The sequence below is a fragment of the Chiloscyllium plagiosum genome, unplaced genomic scaffold, assembly GCF_037043375.1.
Source record: "Chiloscyllium plagiosum isolate Xiang-an unplaced genomic scaffold, Cpla_swu_hap1 HiC_scaffold_5, whole genome shotgun sequence".
In the NCBI taxonomy this organism is placed as follows: domain Eukaryota; kingdom Metazoa; phylum Chordata; class Chondrichthyes; order Orectolobiformes; family Hemiscylliidae; genus Chiloscyllium; species Chiloscyllium plagiosum.
The window spans coordinates 66,450,605-66,473,399 of NW_028270143.1; the positions used below are offsets into that span (position 1 = coordinate 66,450,605).

The 22,795-nt window shown below is 37.4% G+C and overlaps 1 protein-coding gene across 1 annotated transcript in view; it reads left to right on the forward strand.

Annotated features, from left to right (window-relative positions):
- The window catches only part of egfra (epidermal growth factor receptor a (erythroblastic leukemia viral (v-erb-b) oncogene homolog, avian)), a 275,969-nt gene that overhangs the window by 246,252 nt on the left and 6,922 nt on the right, over positions 1-22,795 (forward strand). Inside the window, exons 20-26 of the mRNA XM_043690147.2 lie at positions 3,335-3,520; positions 10,361-10,516; positions 11,138-11,213; positions 14,108-14,254; positions 15,304-15,401; positions 16,085-16,252; positions 17,941-17,985. Of these exons, the coding sequence (XP_043546082.1) occupies positions 3,335-3,520; positions 10,361-10,516; positions 11,138-11,213; positions 14,108-14,254; positions 15,304-15,401; positions 16,085-16,252; positions 17,941-17,985 (876 nt within the window). The remainder of the gene's footprint in view (positions 1-3,334; positions 3,521-10,360; positions 10,517-11,137; positions 11,214-14,107; positions 14,255-15,303; positions 15,402-16,084; positions 16,253-17,940; positions 17,986-22,795) is intronic.

Sequence of the window (22,795 nt, forward strand, 5' to 3'; positions counted from 1 at the left end):
CAATGCCTGTACAGCCACAACATATCCTCCCAACTTCTATACTCAACGTACTGACCAACCAAAGCAAGCATACCAAATGCCTTCTTGATTATCCTGTTTACCTGTGACTCCACTCCCAACGAACTATGAACCGGCACTCCCAAGTCTCTTTTGTCGACTTTGCAGATTTCCTATTTTGAGTCATGTACTGAACCTACTGTAACTAATACATCTCCTATTATGTGGCTCATGGGCATAGACGAGAAGTATCAAAGCAATCAAAAACATGTAGTCAGATATGACTGGGCTGTTGCCAATTAAGACGCAGAGGACAGAGTGAACACCGTGGGCGGCACGGTTGCACAGTGGTTAGCACTGCTGCCTCACAGCGCCAGAGACCCGGGTTCAATTCCCGCCTCAGGCGACTGACTGTGTGGAGTTTGCACGTTCTCCCCGTGTCTGCGTGGGTTTCCTCTGGGTGCTCCGGTTTCCTCCCACAGTCCAAAGATGTGCAGGTCAAGTGAATTGGCCATGCTAAATTGCCCGTAGTGTTAGGTAAGGGGTAAATGTAGGGGTATGGGTGGGTTGCGCTTCGGTGGGCGGTGTGGACTTGTTGGGCCGAAGGGCCTGTTTCCACACTGTAAGTAATCTAATCTAATCTGAACTGTGTTCTTATGCATCCTTATACAAAAAAATTATAATCGTTGCACAGCTTGAGATCAATGCTGACATTTTATAAAGTACATACTTTTCAGCTCTGATACGGAGAAATATTGCAAAATTGTTCATAAAGAAGAAGGGTAATTTATCAGAAACATCATAGTGAGGCCTTTTAATATAAATTTCTGTGCAGAGAAGTTTATTATCATGATGAAGAGACTGAATCATTTTCATAATCTTCATAATTCTGCCAGTGACTTGTCCAAACATTAATTGCTACAAAGGAAATCCCAGAAGAGCTTCTAGGAATGTCAGTCATAATTCAGCAAGGTCATTGTGCAATGCAGGTAGAGATTGCAGGATAAGCAAATACGAGCACAAAATGATGGCCTGAAAGCACAACTGGAGAAGACCTTCAGAGAAACACAAACGATTTATGGAAGAAAGCAATCGGAATTTAACAGAACATTAATCAAACTTTGTGCTTGACATGGATTAAGACATCTATTGATTTGTGAGAAACCTAAAGCATTTAAGCTTCACTTAACATATTGTGGCAAGCTGTTACATTTATAAAGAAAAGTTACTGAGATAGTATTTTAACGCCTTGTCCAAATATTTTACAACACAATTAGAGTTCTCACAGTTGTGTCCAAAAGCCTTGATGGCTGCCTGCTTCCTCTTTCTGCATTGATGAACCATTAATGATGAGGGCCAAGATCCTTATTTTATGATGGAGGCTATCATGGAACAAGTCCTCTCTTTATGAAGAATAATCAGGAGTAGAAACCCTACCTGTATATTTCTGTACTCCGTTTCGAAATGCTGAGACTGTGACTGAATTGCAAACATCCCATCAACCCCAGGAACAATTTAGTGCTTTGGAGATAGGATAAGGTTCCAAAGTGCTTCACAGGCAAGGTATCCAAGAGAATATGATATTGGGTCACGTAAGGAGATATTAGGGTAGATGATCAAGAGCTTAGTCAAGGTGAGAGGCTTCAAGGATTGTCATAAAGGAGGAAGTGAAGTAGAAGGGCAGCATGCAACTCTAGAGCTTGGGAGCCTCAGCTGCTGAGAACTAAAATCGGGGATGTACACGAGTCAAAACTGGAAGATGGCAGTATCCCAGAGGATTGTGAGTAATGAGACAATGGAACTTGGTGTGTGCTAGGATTCAAGCAGCAATTATGAATTGATTTAAGTCTATGGTTCATGATTCCTAAAAAATTATGAATCATACATTTAGGAGAAATGGACCCAATTTCACAAAAATGTGGGATGATTGAAGATACACACCTATCAGGGGTATGGTCAGGTCAGAAGTGAAGAGTGTAGGTTCACTACTAGCACCCTTACCTTGCAACAATGAAAACTGGAGGCTCTAGGAATTGTTATGGACCAGGTCAGACCCCCTCCAAATATATTAAGAAGGTGGCCTAGACCCTTTTCCTTATTTTAAAGGTAGATGTGAACGTGGGTATTCCCAGGTGTGATGCAGCTAGTCAAACTACCCGGCTTTAAACAAAACAATTTATTTAAACACTGCAGTTGAAACACGAACAAAACGCAGAATTTAGAATAACTGAACTAAAACTTAACCGAATACTTGATACAGTAACTTAATTAATTAACTGTTACAATATAGCAACATCCCATAAATACACTCATTGGCAAAAAGGAAAATTCATACACAGATTTATATGGGCAGCAGGGAATAACAACCAGAGAGATTTGAGAGAAAGTCAGTTAAGAATCATTTACTGAAGCTTGCAACCATTCTGGACCCCAACATCTTGTGACTGCTACAGCTAAAAAAGAAAGCCACTCCCCTTCTGGGAGGCATGGTGGGTCAGTGGTTGGCACTACCTCACAGCGCCAGGGACCCAGCGCCAGGTTCAATTCCAGCCTTGGGCGACTGTCTGTGTGGAGTTTGCACATTCTCCCTGTGTCTGCGTGGGTTTCCTCCAGGTGCTCCGGTTTTCTCCCAAAGTCCAAAGATGTGCAGGTTAGGTGAATTGGCCATGCTAAATTGCCCGTAGTGTTAGGTGCATTAGTCAGGGGTCAATGTAGGGGAATGGGTCTGGGTGGGTTTCTCTTCGGGTCGGTGTGGACTTGTTGGGCCGAAGGGCCTGTTTCCACACTGTAGGTAATCTAATCTAATCTAATCTAATTATTATTAAACTGTCTTATAAAAACACTGATTCAGGCTGGCTCCTAGTCATTTCGACATCTCTCGGCCTTTACAACTTCTCTTCAAAAAAACCTAGGACAAAATAACCTTTTTAAAGTGACAGCATTGTCACAGAATGGGATTGGAACTTCTGGAATTGGGTCCTGCCAACAATTTATAAATGGCTTAGGGGTTGTTCTGACAATGTGTAAATCCAGCCTAAATGCACCAACAGTCTGGTTCAGCCTCAATTAATTTTGAGAGGGATTGACGCTATTGCTTGGGAGCAGACAATGGCTTCAGTCTTCCAAATACTTAGTTGGAGAAAAGTTTTACTCATGCAGTGTTAGACATGTTGGACCTGTCTTGTTTTCCAATGATGTCACCAAGGGCAGCACATAGTTGAGATCCATTGAATAATGCAATCAGACTCTCAGAACCATTGCGTTTTACCCTTGGTTAATCAATTCTAGGATGTGTTGAAGATCATCTTATTGTTTCATATTTGCTTTTTATTGGCAGGAAGCGTATGTAATGGCTAGTGTCGACCATCCCCACGTCTGTCGACTCCTGGGTATCTGTCTCACTTCGACGGTTCAACTCGTAACACAGTTGATGCCTTTTGGCTGTCTGTTGGATTATATGCGAGAAAACAAAGAACATATTGGTTCCCAGTATCTTCTCAACTGGTGTGTGCAGATAGCAAAGGTAGTTTCCTAAACAAGCTTTTTATTTTATGCACAAATATATGGTCTTGACCTCTTAAGTGGTCAACATACCTGTATGTAGTTTAAAATATTTATGAATTAACTATGCTAAATCCACTTGAGGTCTCCACTGGGAAACACGTTTGTAATGTCACTAAAGAAGGATTTAAAAAATATGCATTCCCAGCTGCCTTCAGTTGGCAATTCTGAAACACAGTATGAGATTAATGCAATTTCCCTGAAGCTTCATCTGAGAAGAACATAAGACACTGTATCAATCTGCCTTTTGTCTTAGAGATAAGTAAGAAAATCACAATTTTGTGATTTTAAGAAAGACAAGATCAGATTGTGATAAAGATCAATGTCAACAACAAAACTAAAACCATAAACTGCAGTCTAGATGGTATGATTTGAGAGGAAAAATGTATATCCACAAGCATTGCTTTAATTAGTTTTAATTATAAATATGTTTAATTTGTCATGATGCGTATGGTGTCAAACCCTATAGTTGGCTTTGGAGATGTCCAAGACGATGATCATCGAATGAAAAGTGTTGTTTGATCTTTCTTTTGTATTGTTTTAAACAACACTGATTGTGATTTATAAATGGTTTCACCTAAAGAGGAACTTGGTCTCTTTTTCAGAAGAGTGATCAATAATAAACTTACTTTATGTTAATAGCTTTGAGCAAAGGTTTCTGTAGTTAATAGCACCTTCTGCACTGAAAACTCTTCAAGCAAATGCTTGTTTTGCAGTTATGCAATGGATAGAATTTAAGGGGGTCAAGGGAACATGGTGGGTGCCGACCACTCTCACTCCAAAAAGGAGGGAAGATGGCAGCAACAGACTGATATGAAGTCTGACTGGATCCATAATGTACTGCGGGTGGGCTAAGTTGGTTCAGATTGGCACTTGAGAGTCTTCAGTGCGTATGTGGAGTGGCTTAACGTGGTTATCACGATTGCTAACAATCCTAGATATTCCTGATAATCTGGCTATTAATCAAACAATGGAGGAAAGGAGAAAGGTGATAGTTGACTGAAGCAGGATCAGAAGTCTGTGAAGCACTCCAAAGAATTTGTTCAGCCCTGCTAAACCAAGAGAGAAGTAGCTATCAGACATTCCGTTTAAGTTTGAACATCACTTTCCAATCACTGGAGATTGCTGAAGGCTATTGATTTGGAAAAAGGAATCAATAATCCAATGAAGATATTGAAGAATTTATCATGGCTCAGAGAAAGCTGTCCTTCAATTGCAATTTTGGACAATTTCAAGAGAGATCATTATTGGAAAGATTTTTGTTTTTAAAAAGTGAAGGCATTCACCATAAATAACTGGCATTACCAAAATTCATCTTCAACATAGTTGCCAAATAGAACCATCCATGGGTAAAAGCAAAATACTGTGGACACTGGAAATCTGAAACAAATAGAGAATGCTGCAGAAACGCAGGTTACACCTATGGAGAAAGAAACTGAGTTAACGTTTTGAGTCCAGTATGACTTCAGAAGGGGATAATAATGAGAGAGTGTTCTGAAGAGGAGTCACATTGGACCTGAACTGTTAGCTCTGTTTTTTCTCTGTCAGCTGATACCAGACCTGCTGAATTGTTCTAGCATTCTCAGTATTGACCATGGATATGACAGAGTACAACTCGAGATGTCAGAGTGGCCAACTGCCAGTGATCTGCTGAAGTAAATAAGTGCAGCTAAGTAAGCTGAAGGCAGTTACAAACTCCTTTTACTGGTATTTTGGCCAACATTGAGCACAGAATTGTCCATTTGTGAGGGCACAGTGTTACAGCTACAAGAAAAGGCATCATCTTGCCAACGCAAGTCACAAAATATTGGTTATTGAGTAGCAGCAGAATTTAGTAGAGATCCATACCATAAGAAACACAAAGGTATTCAATGAACATTCTCAGAGCATTATCATCCAATTATATGGGGGTATCGGTCAGCCTGATTCCTGAATCAGTATCCAACATTGCCTCCCTATCATTTGGAGAAATCACAAGCAGCATGAAGAAGTCATGGAAGAGAGAAAATTCTCATAAAGTGAAGGACAACAGTTACAGTCATCTACAAGATGCAATGACAAAATTACCAATTATCCCTTAATCTCTTATGGTCTTATCATAGTGTAGGGCCAAAAGGCAGCCTTGCTTGGAAGAAACTGGTTAAGAACACTGAACTTAAAATGGAATAAGGTTTTTCACTTAGAAGCAAAAATCACAAGACAAGGTGACATAATTGCCAAGAACCCTTGAGTGTTTAGTGAAACTGATCACCCAATTAAAGGATATAAGGCCAATAGATGGGTTGAGAGAAATGCCGCATCGTTTTATTGCAAACCTCATCAAGTTTCCAATGTGAAAAAAAAGAGTAAGTTCTGAAAAGACTAGAGATGGAAAACATCATAAACATTGAACAGATTAATTGTGCTGATCTCTCAGTGGTAGTACAAGAGACAAATGGTAGTGTAAACCTAAGTGGGGATTATAAAATAATATAAATCAGGTACCCGAATGTAATCCACCCAACAATTTGCACAGTTGACTAGACTAATAAATATTAACTGTTAAAAGCAAGAGTGTAAAAATAAACTATTCTGCTAACATTTTCCTTGGGGTTTAGATTCCATTAAAAATGACCGAGCAGACCTACTAAATAAGGATAATTTAACAGCAATAAAACATTCTTTCTGTGAACAGCAACTGCTTCTCTCAAAATCTATCAACCATAAAAATTGATAGTTCAGCTCCTCCATTTTAACATTTTAAACAACTTTAAGATGGTAATTTAATAAGCTATTACTGCATGAAGAATGAACTACTCCTAGGTTTTAAAATTTGTTCATATACAGTTAGAAAGATCAATCTTAGAGAGGAGATCACATTTTTAAACACAGAATCTAGCCTGTCAGAAAAATATTTAAGAATAAGTGCACCCTTTGCTACTTTGTTCAAGGATTGTTTGCATTTATGGTATTCCTTTTCCCTTCAAACTTGCCATATTTGATTGACGTGTCTATTAAGCTTGCTTTTGAGCTTTTGGATACATTTACTCATCAGGTTCAGCCAGAGTGCAGTATGTTTATGTGAAACTTCATGTGTGTTTAGACAATTTTGTAGAGAGAGGCCCTAAGTGAGTAGTCAGCTGCCACAACATAGAGAGAATAGTCAGCCTTCCTAGGTGGGTATTCTGTATCATTATACAATGAATTGAATGTCTTCACGTACAGAATAGGAGGAGAATGTATCTACTTTGAATTGAGAGGCCCGGTCCTGCTACATTGCGTGTAGCATCCCTGGGCTAGAAACTCTGAGTTTAAGTTCCACCCCAGGATTTGCTGACCATGAAAACTGTGACCAAACCACAATCAAACATTTTGAGCATCAACCTGCAAAGCCTTTTAACCTATGCCAATAGCAAGTGATGAAAGTGGGAAAGGTTCCTGATCATATGATGAAAGAAAATTGGAGCCTGTGCCATCGCTATCCATTGTTCCAGGCTAAGCACACATGCATAAAGCATATATTGCCATATCAACTTGGACTCCCTGGACAAACTGCAACACACCATCACCACTGGTTTGAATGCAAATATATTCTTCTTGTTGACATTGTGCAAAATGATATTGAGTCAAACTGCTCAGAGTTTACCAATGTCTTCTAAACTATATAAAAGGGGGCATTTTTATGCCAACTCTCTAACATTTGCTTCAATAATAATTACAATACTGAGTTCTCTTCAGATATAGACACAGGAAATACTATACACTGATATGTATTCACGCTATGGGAAGAGAAAATGGGAATGAAGGACTAGTTGCATTTATCTCTGTTCAAGCCACGTGTTTTCAGTTCAGAGATAAAGTGGCCTAATACTGTGATTGAGGAGTATTTTTGTAGCATGTAATCGTTATCGTTCTAACAGCTTTCAAAAAGGCATTCATTGGTATTGCTTCTTAGGAAATGCTGATTCATCAAGCAGAGCCACTATGCGATATTTTGTTAGCTTTAACATTGCAGCCCACAATAAGCCATGTTCCCTTTAAAATCTGGTTGCTGTGTGAAGCCTGTTCTTAATTAGTATGCAGTGCTTTAAAATTGTTTGCATGACCACGCGCATATGTTATTTAGCATAGAACCGGGATTTATGTTACCTAATGAGGATGCTCATTGGCCATCACTTGCTTAGCTTAATGAGAATGTTACACTTGAAATATCAAAAAGAATGAAAATTCTGAGTTTAAGATGGGAATATTCTAAATCCGGCCTGTTCTCTAACATACTCAAGGATCTATAAAAATGAGTCCAGTATATGATTTCAAGTTATATTTGGGAGGAAGGGAGATTATTAGCACTCTGCACAAAGCATTAAGCTTCAACATTAATAGATTTCAAGCTACTCAGTATATTTACATGCTTCAAATTGCTTGAAAATTAAAATAATCTGTTCACTATAAGTGATATAGTCATGCAAAATCCATCGGGAATTGAGGATATTAAATTACAAAGATTCATCTCAACTGATATCTCAAAAGTGCAGTTGACTAGAAAGAATGTCCTGGGACGACTTTATTTGGTTCATAATATTTTTTATATTAATGTACCCCTTGTTGGTATAAGTGGTATTCAATCATGCTTTATGACAGAAACTGACTGTGCAAGTGTGATGATAAAGCAAAACTACGTTGTTTGTAATTATGCATTTTCTCATAATCAATGAAAATAGTACTCAGTTTTTGTTGATCTGGTTGTTTTGATTAAGAATACTTCTGTCGGTGGATTTATACGGTAGATGGTGCCTGGCACGTGCAGAGGCAAGTGGAGTATATGACTCGTGCGGCTGCTCATGTTGGGAGCAGTCAATAAAAACAATTTGGGGTGGTGGTTGTGGTGCTTTGCTGATGGGGAACAAAAGTACTGGAAGTTCAGGGGAGCCCAAGAGCAAAGTGTCTTTGGCTGGAAAGATTGTTTCTGTGAGGGACATGATGAGATTGATAGAAGGGATGGAGAAAGCAAGATTGGGTTTACGGTTGCACACTATAATCCCAATGGATGTGTCAGTGCACAAAATTGGTCTCCTGGAAAGAGCAACTATGATATTGTTATGAAACTTGAAGCCTAAACAAGGGCTTAGTCATGGAACAAGATTGGTGTTTAGGATGCAGTTTCCTTTGATGGATGTTGATAACTGGCAATTTCCAAGGAAATATGAGTGTTTATTCCTTAAATAAACCTTGAGCCCATTAGAAGTAAACCTGCCCTATAAACTCCAGAAAAAAGAATTCCCAATTAAGTATACACATTCTGTAATAAATCACACATCTGGACTCTAGATTTTATACATGGACAGCTTCTTCATTGCTTTTACAGGAATGAGCTATTTTGAGTATGTTAAATTCTTTTGTGAAAAGATAACTAGAAACTCTAATATTTAAAGAAGTTTCTTTGCATTAAAGTCACTATTTGATTGCAAATATTTTGCAGTTTTTAGCTGCTGTGAAATGGGTGTCTTAATTGTCTGTATGAAAGCAGAAAATATGTACATATGGTCTGTTGATGCACTGCCTCTTCATGTATTCCCTTTGGCATAATTTTTGGATTTTAGATCTAAACTTTAACTCACTTGACATAGCTGTGATCTTATGTTCAAACCTGCTGCCCTCATCAGCCTCAGTTGTCCAAGCTAATTATCTTTTCCCTCAGGGTAAATCAAGCAGCAATCGAGTCTGGGTAGCAGCCACAAAATACTATAATTTATATAGTATTGTTGTTAACTGATTTTATAATTCCAAGAACAAGGTTAATTTCAAAGGTTAATTCAAAAAATAGCATTAAAGCTGGGATAGCTGTTGTGAATTTGAATGAGAATATTATTGCTGTCAGCTTGTTTCAATATTAATTTTGACGTTACATTTATGAGGCTAACATGATTGTTATGTTTTGGGACTGTATCTTTAATTTAAGATACATGAAGGGGATTATGTGACTTCTGTAGTCTACCTGACACCAAACCTGAGTGATTTGATGTTAGAGATTAAAGGGGGCCCAGGTTATTTTACTGGGAAGAAGGTGCAATGGATGTATATTTAAAGACAATGGCAACAACCCATGTGCCAACAGTAGGTACACTGAGTTTGTAAAATCAGTTGAAAATGATAGGTTATAAGCAGCTGTGCTTGAAACTATTTAGTTAATTCTCTGATCAAATTTGGATCTGAAGCATATCTTAGCATTTCTCATTGCTGTAGTGGTGGGCTTTCAGATGGGAAGAGTACAGTGGTTACAGGGTTTCCTGAGATATTGGTAAATACCTAAGGACAAGGGTGGCTTGCCAGGATCTAGGAGAGGGAGGGCACCAAGACAAAATCACAAAAATAGGGTTGAGAGCTCATGTTTTGTTTGGATGCTTCTAATATTTTACAAATAATACATCAAACATTCATCAATATTAAAACACATCAATATTTAAAGTTTATTCATAATTTGTAGTATTTTAAAGCTATATCTAGCACTCAAAGCATACAATTACTTTCTACAGTTAAACTTTTTATGATCTAAGATTTCTCCATTCAGGCATAGTACAAGTCAGAAATAAGACTTGACCAGCATTTTCTGAATGAACTGGGAAAGAAACTGAAGTTTTTTTGAAAACATTGAGTATTATCAGCAGTCAGCTTCTTGCATTATAGTGTATAACTTTGGTTTAGCCCAGTGTCGTGGCTATGGAGGGGATAGAATCAGTGATGCAATGGGGAGTTTGTGCTTGGGGCAATTTTTGAAGTTGATTTATAAAATTTTACAGCACAAAACTTGAATTGATTTTTACAGGGAATGAGCTATTTGGAAGAGCGAAGGTTGGTACATCGGGACTTAGCAGCACGGAATGTTCTGGTAAAGACACCACATCACATTAAAATTACAGACTTTGGACTTGCCAGGCTCCTGGATGTGGATGAAAAAGAATACCATGAAGATGGTGGCAAGGTAAGAACTGATATCTCTAAATGACAGGCTAGAATGGAGCACAGGTGTCATGATTAATTATTGATGGTCAGTGATACACTGCATCTTCCACTGTAATTAGACACCTCAGTAACTTAACATTGCTCATAGATTCACTTCAAAATAAGAGGTGACTATTGACCATCTGTCACACAAAATGGTAATTGAATGGATAACCTTGCAGCATGAAGTTAGCAAAGGAAAGAGGAGAACAAAGTAGCACAGCTCTGATGGCGGCTAGAGAGTACAAGTTGATTGTAGAAGTCGTTGGATTTTGCCACAATGCATATTAAAAAAAACCTAACATTAGTAGCTTTTTAGTGAATCAAACCGTTAACTGCACAATAGTCGATGTGGTGTTTGTATATTCAGTAGTGCCAACACTTAAACACAATGCAAATGAGGTTCTGACTTTCATAGTCAGCTGTGTGAAAAAGTGCTTTCTGAGTCCAGCCCTGAGTTACCTCAAGCAAACTTTAAGTTTGTGGCCCTTTATTCTGGACTGGCTGTACCTATGAAACCCTTTCACATTCCGATCTTCCTGTCAATTGTTCAATTCCTACTGTTAAATATTAAAAATGTTTGTCATCCTTTTCTCTGCAGTTACCCATTAAATGGATGGCACTAGAGTCGATCCTCCAAAGGACGTTTACCCATCAGAGTGACATCTGGAGTTATGGTAAGTCTTAGTAGCCTCATGTTTTAAAATGCAAGAAATATTCCATTACCTTTCAGCATGGGTTCATGGTATTGTTCTTAAACCTGAAATGTTTAATTATCTTCAAGGTATGAGTCTTCCCTCAGTGATATCACTTAAATTTATAGATGTAAGCCCCAAATACATGAGTGCAAAATCTAGGCTGAGAGTCTAGTCCTGTTCAGAGTTACAGGCTAGGAACTTCTGAAAAAGTGGCAAGAGAACCAAAGTTTCAGAGCAAAGCCTGTCATATTTTCTTTAAATCAGGTAATGGAGGGAAACAGGACAGGGGGAGACTTTCTCCAAAATCATGTTCCTGAAAGCAGGAATCCCACCTACACAGATAAATGGCGACAGCTCAAGCACTCAGCGGCCTCGCCACGATTACTACTGGGAGGAAGCCCAACATCCTGAGGACTGAGACTCAGCTGTAAGGATGAAGGAGTTGTTTCTGGGATTGAGTTTGCAATGACAGGGGTGAAGGAATTCAGAAGCAAGGGTGTGGTGTGGCTGTCAGCAGCAATCTCTGTGCCTTATATCCACACCTTCCTCCCAATCTTGCACAAAACAGTGCAGAGCAAAGGATTCCCCCCTCATCTGACAACTTGCATACTGGTTACCAGTCGGGTGAGCCAATCCTTTCTCATTCTGCCTGGAGCGGAGATAATTGCTGTCTCGTTCGGAATGGTCTCTTATCCAGTCATTAATAGACTACTGAATGGCCTCAATTGGTTTGAGGGTCTAGCTTGGCTTTTCCCACCCAGAACTGAAAATGTGTTGCTGGAAAAGCACAGCAGGTCAGGCAGCATCCAAGGAACAGGAGAATCGACGTTTCGGGCATAAGCCCTTCTTCAGGAATGAGGAAACCCAATTTGGGCTAATGAGAAGACAGCGGGGTCCTGGAATGCTAACGTCCTGCCTAATTAAGTTGCTACTCCACCGCTAGGACTGCAACAATCTGCCCACAATCCTTTAGATAATATGGCAACCAATATCCTATCTAAATCCCTCAGGAATCTCGTGTGAGTAATGGAGTTCTCTTGGTTTTCTCCCAACATCCTGGTAACCAATCCTTCCTCACTGATCACTAATATAACTGTTTTATGATATTGTTTGCTGTGCTTAAAAGCAGATCCTTCGCTCATTGTCTGCTTGACTCTGAGCTGTTTTCTTGGCTGAGGTTTTCTCAATAATGGTTTGCCATTGCCTGTCACTTATTGTGGGGTAGAATGAAGAGGCAAGCCCCAAGTGTGCCTTATCCAAAACAAGGATAGCTTCTGTAATTTTGATATTAATCTGGACACTTGCTAGCTATCTAGTCAATGGAACTCATCAACCCCTTGATTGTATGTTTATTTATCTTATTGCTGTTGCATTTGACTGTAGTAATTCCTTACAGTACAAATGACTAAATTTCAAAAAGACTTGATTGTAATGTCCTGAAGGAATGAAGAGTGAAAATTAGTAATATTATTATGAATATATTTGCAATATTATCTTATTACAGTAGCTGTACTAGAGGAATTAAGTAGAATGAAAGAGAGCAAACGTTTTTCTCAGAAAAAGGGCCTCAAAAGTGATGCCGAGTATTGGAGACAGTGGGGATAGGCTTGCAGATTGGCAGCTAGGCAAGTCCATTGTAGTGAATGAGGAGTAAAAGTTAGACAGTTGGAAGTTCAGAAGTCTAGTGTGACTTAGAGTTTTAACAAGGGATTAATATACAAGGATCTGGATTAAAGGCTATGGATTTGAGTGCTGAGAAACAATTTGGTTGGGGGTGGCCTAGGCTTAAAAATAGACAAATACCTTTTTATTCTTTTATGAAATTAAACATCCATTATTAGATATGGGAAGCCAGGAACACATTTTGTTATATCTTCAGTGTTTATCTCTGTGAGGTTGAGAACAGAATCAGATTGCTCATTTATTGCATTGTGATGGCTAAAATGGCCTATTTTATGGAAATGTTTGTCAGGTTAATGGGGTGTACGAAAATGTATTTGAAAGGAAATATTGTGATCTTTTTTGTACTGACTGTATTTTGTAGCTTTTGCTCAGCTGCAGTCTTCCATCTGATGAAACATTGGGTTGCGCCTTGGTGTTCAACTGAATTGAACATCACTTGGCATGGCTCAGGAGTCTCACTTTGGCAATGCAGTCTCTGCTACATTTCCTGCAGAGAAAGACAATGCCTGATAATGCCTCTGTATTCTCTGAACCCTCTTTTCAGCTGGCTGACTTTCTGTTTCTGCTCACTTCTACCAATGTCCTTCCAAACTGCTAGACTCTAAAGGTCAGAGCCATTATTTAATGTCTCCCCATTATCAGTGACAATGTTTTCCATTTCCATAAATCACTTTTCAGTGTACATGTAACTGAAGTATGAATGCCTAACAGGCCAATAGTTCAATGATCTGCTCCCCACACAATGTGTTTGGGAATACTGCTTTCATTCATCTGATAACATGGCCAAGCCAGCAGATGTCAGTGCTTATTAACAAATATAAATTGATGGAATTAGTATGTTCCAGAATCTGAATTTTTGACCCTCTTCTGCCAACAGTGTGTTAGCTTGCTTACAAATATTTTAGCTTGTACATAATGATCTAGCAGGGTAATAGTTGTCACCATTTAGAGAGGACAATTGAATGTGTTAACCGCCCCAGCTTACCTCCAATCTTGAGATCATAATCGAAGGAATAATGGCTAGTTTAATGACTGGCTATCTCAGTGAAGGTAGAGATGCATTGGAGATAAGGAACCTCAGTTGCTTTTGGTATCCCTGAACTAGGAAGGCAAAGAAATCAATTGTTTACTACACATAGATTCAGGAGTGATTAGAACTTAGCTGTTTAAACTAAATCATTTCTTTTTAGGTGTAACTGTTTGGGAACTAATGACATTTGGGTCTAAGCCTTACGATGGAATTCCTGCCTGTGAAATCCCATCTATCTTGGAGAAAGGAGAACGGTTGCCACAGCCTCCTATCTGTACAATTGATGTATACATGATCATGGTAAAATGTAAGTTGTTTATAGTAATAGTCTTGTTATATCTAACCTGTTGTTTGGGACTTGGGGAGGGGCAGATATGAAAATTTAAATATCTTTGTTTCCCAGCTGTGTTTTTATAAATGTATTTGTAAATTATATTTGTTTTAAAGCTATTCAAAATCTATTCTCTTCATTTATCTGTGTTTTTAATGAGCTAACTTGATGGTAAGCTCACAATAATTAGCCTCAGTACCGCAAAACAAATATCTAGTGAATATGTGCAGAAATGATGTTTTGAAAAGGCAAATAACCTGTTGACACCTCCTTTCCACATTCACCCATGAGGAGTTACTAAGGCTGATGAAGAGAGAGTGCAGGCAGAAACCCATCATTAATTCGTGCTTTGAATTGAGGAGCAGGGAAAATTGGGAGAAGATTAATATGTAAAACAAATGCAGTTTTTAGTCCCGTATGTATTGCTATCAACCACAATTTTCAAACATTTAACAATCTGTTCATGAAAGTGTATAATTTATGATCAAACTCTCAAGATATATTGCATCATTTGATTTAATGAGATTTAGGCTTAATGATGTTTGAGCCAACAGTCTTGCTTTCTCCTCTTCTCAACACGATAAATAAAATACAAGTGCATTCACCAGAAAAAAATGTATTCCTTTGTGTATCCATGCAACAATAAATCCTGATAAATGAATGATTATAATTCAAGAATCTGTGCTTATGTTCAATGGTGCATTCACTGTACAAGTTTAACATCAAGGAAAATGGATTTGACTGCACCATTGCACCTTCATGTTTTCGATCATTAATATAACTACTAAATCTAGATGAAGAAGTCTAATTATTATATAAGTTCTAATTTTTTACAAGTAGATAGTTAGTGGAAAGAGATCACCTCATTAGATTAGTCTTGTTTTGCTGACAAATTAATAATTGAACATTTTCTAAGAGAATCAGAATTGTATATGTGATGTGTGCTGACTAGAAGCTTTACACAGTGAAATTTAAGATTATACATTTCCATTGGTAATTACCAAGCAAAATTCTCTGTGAATTAGGTTGGATGATTGATGCAGAAAGTCGGCCTAGATTCCGTGAGCTGACCTCTGAATTCTCCCGAATGGCCCGAGATCCATCACGCTACCTTGTAATTCAGGTAAGGAACCTGTAAATCGGAGATTCCTTACAATAGTAAAGAAGGCTGTTTCTTTGAAGCAAATTCATCTTCAGAATTTCCAGCAGGCAAGCAAAAGCTCAATAGGTTGTGAACTGTAACAAATGAATACTGACCATTGTTTCATTTTTTTTCTGAAAACCTTAATGTGATGTCTATATAGGAACTTCTGTATGACTATTGTATTGTATAAACTGTTCAGAAGGAGTCTTTGGAGAAAGATCTTTATATTTTGATAGCTTAGTTAGTAGCTGCACATTGTAACATTTGGACAATAATTCAGCCTTTAAACTTCCTAAAATGCTTATCAGCATGAGATTACAAATTATGAATTGCCTGTCTGTGTTAACAAGGTAGAGAAATCACATCAAATACCATAATTAATTAATATTGCTGTTTCCTAGAGCGAATATTCAAAAAATTCTTATTCCTAAAGCAGATATTATTTAGTGATTTTTTAAAAATATAAATTGTATCAAGGTTGAAACATTGTCACGGAAGTTGATGTTTGGAAGTGTCTTTTTGGAAACAAAAAATGAAAGTGGTCTTTTCGCTGTCAAATATTGTGGGGTTACATTTCTTTGCCTGCCTTGTCTAAATAAATTGTAATTCCTAATTGCACCAAAATTAGGATAAAAGTTTTAATAGACTGATTATTCTATTAGGGTGATGATCATATGCATCTACCAAGTCCAACAAACTCACGATTTTATCGCACCATAATGGAAGAGGAAGAAATGGAAGATATTGTGGATGCCGATGACTATCTTGTTCCTCACCCAGGATTCTTCAATAGTCCTTCCACATCAAGGACACCCCTATGTCCATCAGTGGTAGGTTTCTCAATTTGTGAATCAATTTCACAACATTCTTTTTGCATGTATATCATTAATGCATATAATCTAATGCCAAAAGCAAGATCTGTTCTTTATTTTCCTACTCTTTAATGGACTCTGAGCATTGCTGGTAAGGCCACTATTTGTTGTCCATTTTGAAGGTGGTAGTCTTGATCAGTGCCCTTAAAGAAAGTAAATTATTTTTCTATAGTAATTGCAGAATTTTAAAATTTAATTCTATGCAATTTTATTTCAAAAAAAAATTGAAGTCTTAATTTATTTTTCTAATCTGTGTGAAGTTGTAAAACTTCACTGACTCTGCTTTTCCATGTTCTAGTCTCATGGTTTGCTCGAGTCTGCAGTAATTAAAAATCCAAAACAAATAGCATTTTCTAAATGTTACTCCTGTCTGTGGAGGACACAGATGAAATGGAACCTTTGCAGGCAGAGCAAGGATTGTGTTTCCTAGTCCTTAATTAAATTGAACAATATACATTTAAATAGAAATATATATTAGAATATGTAATTTAATGTACTGAAAGATGAGTAAAAAGACCGGAGAATAGTTGGTTATAAGTCTGAGATATATTAAACAAAGACAAAAGTAAAAATGATTAAAATGTGAAGGAATGGCTCCCTTTAATTGTAAATCTTCATCATCAGAGCTTGAAAAATAATGTCGTAGTAATGAAAATATATCATGGCATTAAAAAGTTATTTAGACACAACTAGATAAATCTAAATTTTCAGGCATGTTTAGCAGCTTTCAATCATGTGAGAACCCTAACTTTGTGCCCTTTGTAAGATTTAACACTGAACCTCTCAGCATCATTTTCACAAACCTTTGAACAGGGTAGCTTGGACATCAAATCCTGCATTTCACTGAACATGCGAGGACTCAAGAACTTGCTGTTCAGTATATTGTTTAATAACAGTGAACACTAATAGCCTTGTGGTTACTTACATCACAAATTCCAGTCCAGATTCTGTGTATTGACACTTCAAACTTACTTCCCTGTTGAGTTGCTTTAAATCTCCAACTTAAATTGCTAAATTACAGCTTGATTTTATGGCAGGTGATGAATTCTTTCTTAAACTTTATGGTTCAGTGGTTTAATATTCAGCTGTAGACCTTTGGTATTATTGTCATATTAGTATTGCTGCTTTATTCTCAACAGACCATTCAGTGATGATGTGAATAGGTGTTTCTGCCTCCAGCTTGACATTATCTTTTCAATTCCATACTATAGAGTGATTCTTTTCATGTGAAAAGGGCAATGATAACTTGGTCAATAACATTTAATATTTATGCTTTAGAACCTTTTCACATTAACTCTTAAGAATGAACTCATTGAGTAAAACAATTCGTTAAGCATGACTTAGATTGACTTTCAGAGATTCTAATTCATGATAAATTTTCACTGAGGTGTACAGTTGTGTGAATTTATGTCATTGATTTACAGTTTAATTTATTGGTCAGTACTCTAAGTGCTGATATTGATAATCCTGTACATCATAATGTGGTGTTGTTGCTGGTTTGATTTATCAGGTCACCTTACACTGCATAATGTTTTCATTCTGCAAATAAAAGCTAGATTCTAATTTAGCACAATCTCCTCATTGAAAGGACTTCTGCCAATGTTTTCTCTTCTCATTTACCCATTGCTTGTGATTTTTGCCAACAGAGTCAGACAAGCAACAACTCATCAACATTAATTCCCAGAAATGGCGTAAGTGGAAAAACAAAATCAGTTTCCAATTTCCTTTGTCTTCAGTAATTATCAGCACAGATAAGAAAATCATGTTAAGGAGTAGTTGCATTTTGTTCTATTTTGTTCAATCAATAGCAAATTTACCACACAAGACCTCATTAGTTTAGCAACATTCACTATTTAACTAAGCCCTTTGGAGTCCATCAACCTAATAAATTAATTCAGACAGATTTATAGGTTTAGAGAAACCTAATTTCACATTTGATAGGTAAATTAGCACTTCCATTATTACAAACTTATAAAGTCAGTTAATGTGAATTTTTCAACACCAGATCATTTAATAAATGACCATTTGAGTTAATTAAAAATGATCAGAAGGAGAACCCATCAAAATTAACAGAATGATCTTTGTTTATAAGATCTAATAGTTAGGGTAAATTTAAAAACTGCATGTTAGTTAGGTTGCCTTCTACTTAGCAGTATCTAAAGTAGGAGTAACATTTGTATTTTAGGACAGTTATACTGTAACTTTCAGTTAAGGGAGATGATTTAGACTTTAAAATGCAAATATCAATTTTCAAACTCAGCAAAAGCTACTTTGGTTGCAAGTATTAATTTCGTACATTAGAAGGTTGCACTATGTGAGCATCTGATATAATAGTATGTAAATATGGATTCGTATTTCTAGAAAAATTGCAGAAACAATAAAAATTACCTTTATGCATTTTTTTTCTCTGTGCTGCAACAGTGTTGAACTTATTTGTTCCTATTTATCGATATATGAACTGGTAAACATTTACAAACCATTGTTCTTGTGCTTTTATAATTTAGGTTTGGAAAGTAATAGTAATGCTTTCTAGCTCCAACCACTAACTGGTAAAAACAATTATTATTTATTCAGACTGACGCTCTGTCATTTTGGTGATGAAATAGATTAGAGTTCTTGCATTAATGAAATTTTATCTATATGGTCTGAATCAATAACATTGTTCATGATATTCACTTTCACTGACTGAAGCTTTACAATTGTTAACCACACAGTAAGATTGCATTTAAATGTGATGCTTATCAGCTTGTTCCTCTGCGCATCATAGGTTACTTCTTGTTTGTTACTATCAATGCCATCGAATCTGGAACTAAATCTTAACGGTTCCCACTTTTGATCTCGATCCCATTACCCTAGCAAGAAACTGTTCAAATCTGGATATCTGGATCTTCTATACTGTCCAAAACAAATTGATTAATTGATCACTATTGAATTCTTGAATTATATTCCTCTTATAGTGAATTGGCTAGGTTCAATTTACATGGAAGTCTCAAATAGATTTCATGATCAGACAAACTGAAGAGCAACTTAAGTACACATCTTCTATCTAGCATGCTGCTGCTAGTCTTATGTTGGTTTTTGTTCATGTCATCCTGATCTTTATTTAATAGCATGCACTGTTCTTAAAATAACACAGCTCTTGAAGCAATAGTGCTATCCCCTTTTTCCAAAATAAAATTATGAGCACCCAGTGTGGAAAACATATACATTTGAGTCGTTGTAGATCAATTTACATAATAACAAATATTAGAAAATTGAAATGTTTGAGTCTAAGAAACTATACAACATATGAGCAGTTTGACAATCCTTCCAGATCTTTTAATGATGTTTCCTTCTGGAGATCTAGACTTGGAAGCTTTTATTTTTTCTCAGCTCATATGTGAGTTGGTATCTTGCATGTCATTAGAGTGTTGGTTCTTGCCATGATATGGGAGTATTGTGCAGTTCCCTAAGTTTGATTTTGTTCTCATTATTACTTCATTAGGTGTTGTGACTCGGTAGAATCCAGACTCTGCATGTTTTGAACCTGGGTAACCAGATTCCATGCATGGTATATGTGACGCTGACTTTCTGCCCTCTGCAAAGATTAGGCAATTCCACACCTGCATATGGATCATATGCCATTTTCCCTATCTCCCTTGTTTTTTTTTCTGGGAGGGCTTTCTTCTTCAGTTCTGAGAACAAGGACAGATGATGATTTGGCTGGGTTGTCCTAACTTGCCTTTCAAACTTGATCTCTGCTGGGGAAAGTAAACACCTGTCCACAAGTGTTGCTCTTCGTCATGGCATGATAAAGCAAAGATCTTGTTTTGTCACCCATCACTTTGTGTTAGGTGCATTGACGATACGACCATTCAGCTGGTGAGACTGCTGGATCTGAGATCATGTGGATAATGGGTTATATCTCACTTGGCACACACATTCCCTGGAAGATCTGCTTGTATTTTGCCCATTGTCACTTATGATCTCTTCAGCTGTGCCAAACAGACTAAGTATTGGATTCAGTTTGTCTGCCACTGGTGGAGTTGAAGTCTGTTTCAACTGTCTGACACTTGGTCATTTGGAACAGTAGTTGGTGTCTAGGTGAAGATCACTGCCATGTATGGTGAACAAGCCTGCCACTCTTTTGGACCAAGAGACTGATTGGGATGAATGAAAGTAAAGAGGTTTGTGATGTTACTATGGTCAGTGACTTCAGCATGCTTTACCAATCCACACTGTCTTCTTGATATCATTGTTGAACTCTATCTAATATATATTGAAAGCCAGACATCTTGTTCACTCTATGCCAGTATGTCGCTGTTATGGCAGTGAAAATATTTCCTGGCAAAAAGCTTCAAATACAAGCATCTTTCCCTTTAAAACTCCCTTTAAAAATTATACCTCTGGAGACCTCTTAAGTTCACCGCTGTTGGACTAAAATCATCTGAACGTGTCTGGCACTTCTTTCATCTTCTCAGGCCATGCTTCTGCAATATCTTTCCATTACCTTTAGAGATTGGTTGCATTTGTACTGACCAAAAATAATCAGGTCAATTCTGAGCATGTCCTCCACCTCAACATCCATAGTGTTTATTTGTAACTCAAGAGGAGTTTTTGTATCCTTATTCAAAATTAGTCACCTGTTCAATGTGTTTGAGTTAACAATGTTGGCACCAGGTTTACAGCTGGCATTTATGTCTGTTGTATATTTGGGACAAGTTGTTACAGTCTAGGTGGTGGACTTGTCAATGGTTTGTGGCCATTAATTTCTGGTGGTTTTTAATCTTTTCTGTAGTAAATTGCTTACTAAATAAGTATGTGATGCCAAATACCAGAGTAGGTATTTTGCATTCTATGTTGGAATAACTGGATTGTGCTTGCAGTGGACCCTTGTATTCAAATTCGATTGTTTTGCATTTTGTGAGATATGTCAACTTCCAGGATTATCTTGGGTCATAGTACATTTTTCTGTTGGCAATGCTTGTGTGAGTGCCTCAAGCATATATTGATGGTCCTGTCAGCTAAAGGGTACATCTTTCCATAAGAGCTCTATGTTGATGACAATACTTTGTTGGAAAAGTATGCAATGTGTAGTGCTAGGAACTTAAAACATCTGAGATATCTTTGCAAGTCTTCTTCATCTTGGAGAGTAGTGATATGGACCAGACCAAACCCCTTTAAAATGTTCCAAGAAGATAATCTTGACTGTAATTTTTTCATATTTTAAAGGTAGATCTGAAACATTGTGTTCTGGGTGCAGTTTGATTAGTCAAGCTACCAGACTTGAAACAAAACTCACTTTATCCATACACTACTATTAAATTACATCCAAAATAAAAAATAAAAAGAAAGGAATTGGCTTAAGTATAATTATCAAAGTACTTGACAAAATAATATATATTTACCACTACTAATTAACTGTTTCAATATACTGTAGTAACATCACATAAACACACCCTTGGCAAAGGCGAATTCAGTAAAATAGATTCTTGCAATTCTAGCAGCAGGAAGAGAACTCCATCTTTTAACTGTAACAGAGAGAGGAATTAAAGCTTCTACATCCAGCTTAAGGCCCCAAGTAACTGCTACTGAAGGCTAAAACTAAAAAGGATTTGCTTCTGTGGGAGCTTGACCCCATATATTCAGGCTATTTTTATTGTTCCAACTTGAAAACAAAAAACCCCAAGTCCTCACAAGCTGTTTACTTTATTGACCTTGAAGCAGACCACTCAATACCTCTGCCTCAATCTCACTCTGAGTGTCCTACTCCTGCTCCTAACTGGTACGTTTGGATGTAATATTATCCCCTCCTTGTCTCATTAGCATATTCAGTTCTTAAAGCAATATTACACCCAGCATCACTCAGTTCAAGAATGGCCAATTTGGTAAAGTGCTTAGATATTTGTTGATAACTGTCAGACTGTACCTCAGCAAAAAGCCATGTCTTCAGGAAAGTAAGTGAAAATATTCCCAGAAAAATGCTTGCATTATTCCTCACTGTTCCAATCATTAAGAATAACCTCTGTGGTTTTCCTGATCAACTGTCTTAAATTTAGCATCATATTGACAGATATCTATAATGAGGTAGTTGGTTAGCTTGCCGAGCTGCTGGTTATTCAGCAAACATTTCATTGCCATGCTGGATAACATCATCAATGCGATATCCACTGCTATTCTGTCCCACCTGGTTTTTTTCATATGGTCCAACTGGAGTGAGTGTCACTTCCCGGTCTTCTCTGCAGCGGTTTGTACACCGGGTCTATCTCTATGTGTCTGGTGATCGTCTTTTTGGTTGAAAACCAGGCTTCCAAGAACTCTTTTGCATTTCTCTGGTTGACCTGTCCTTGGATATTAACTTTGTTATGGTTGAATTGATGGCCCTCTTGATCTCTGTGTATGGAGATGAGGGAGAGGCGATCCTGTTGTTTAATAGTCAGTTAATGTTCGTGAAGTTGGATGGCTAGTTTTCTACTTGTTTGTCCAATGTAGTGCATGCTGCAGTTGTTGCAAGGGATCCCT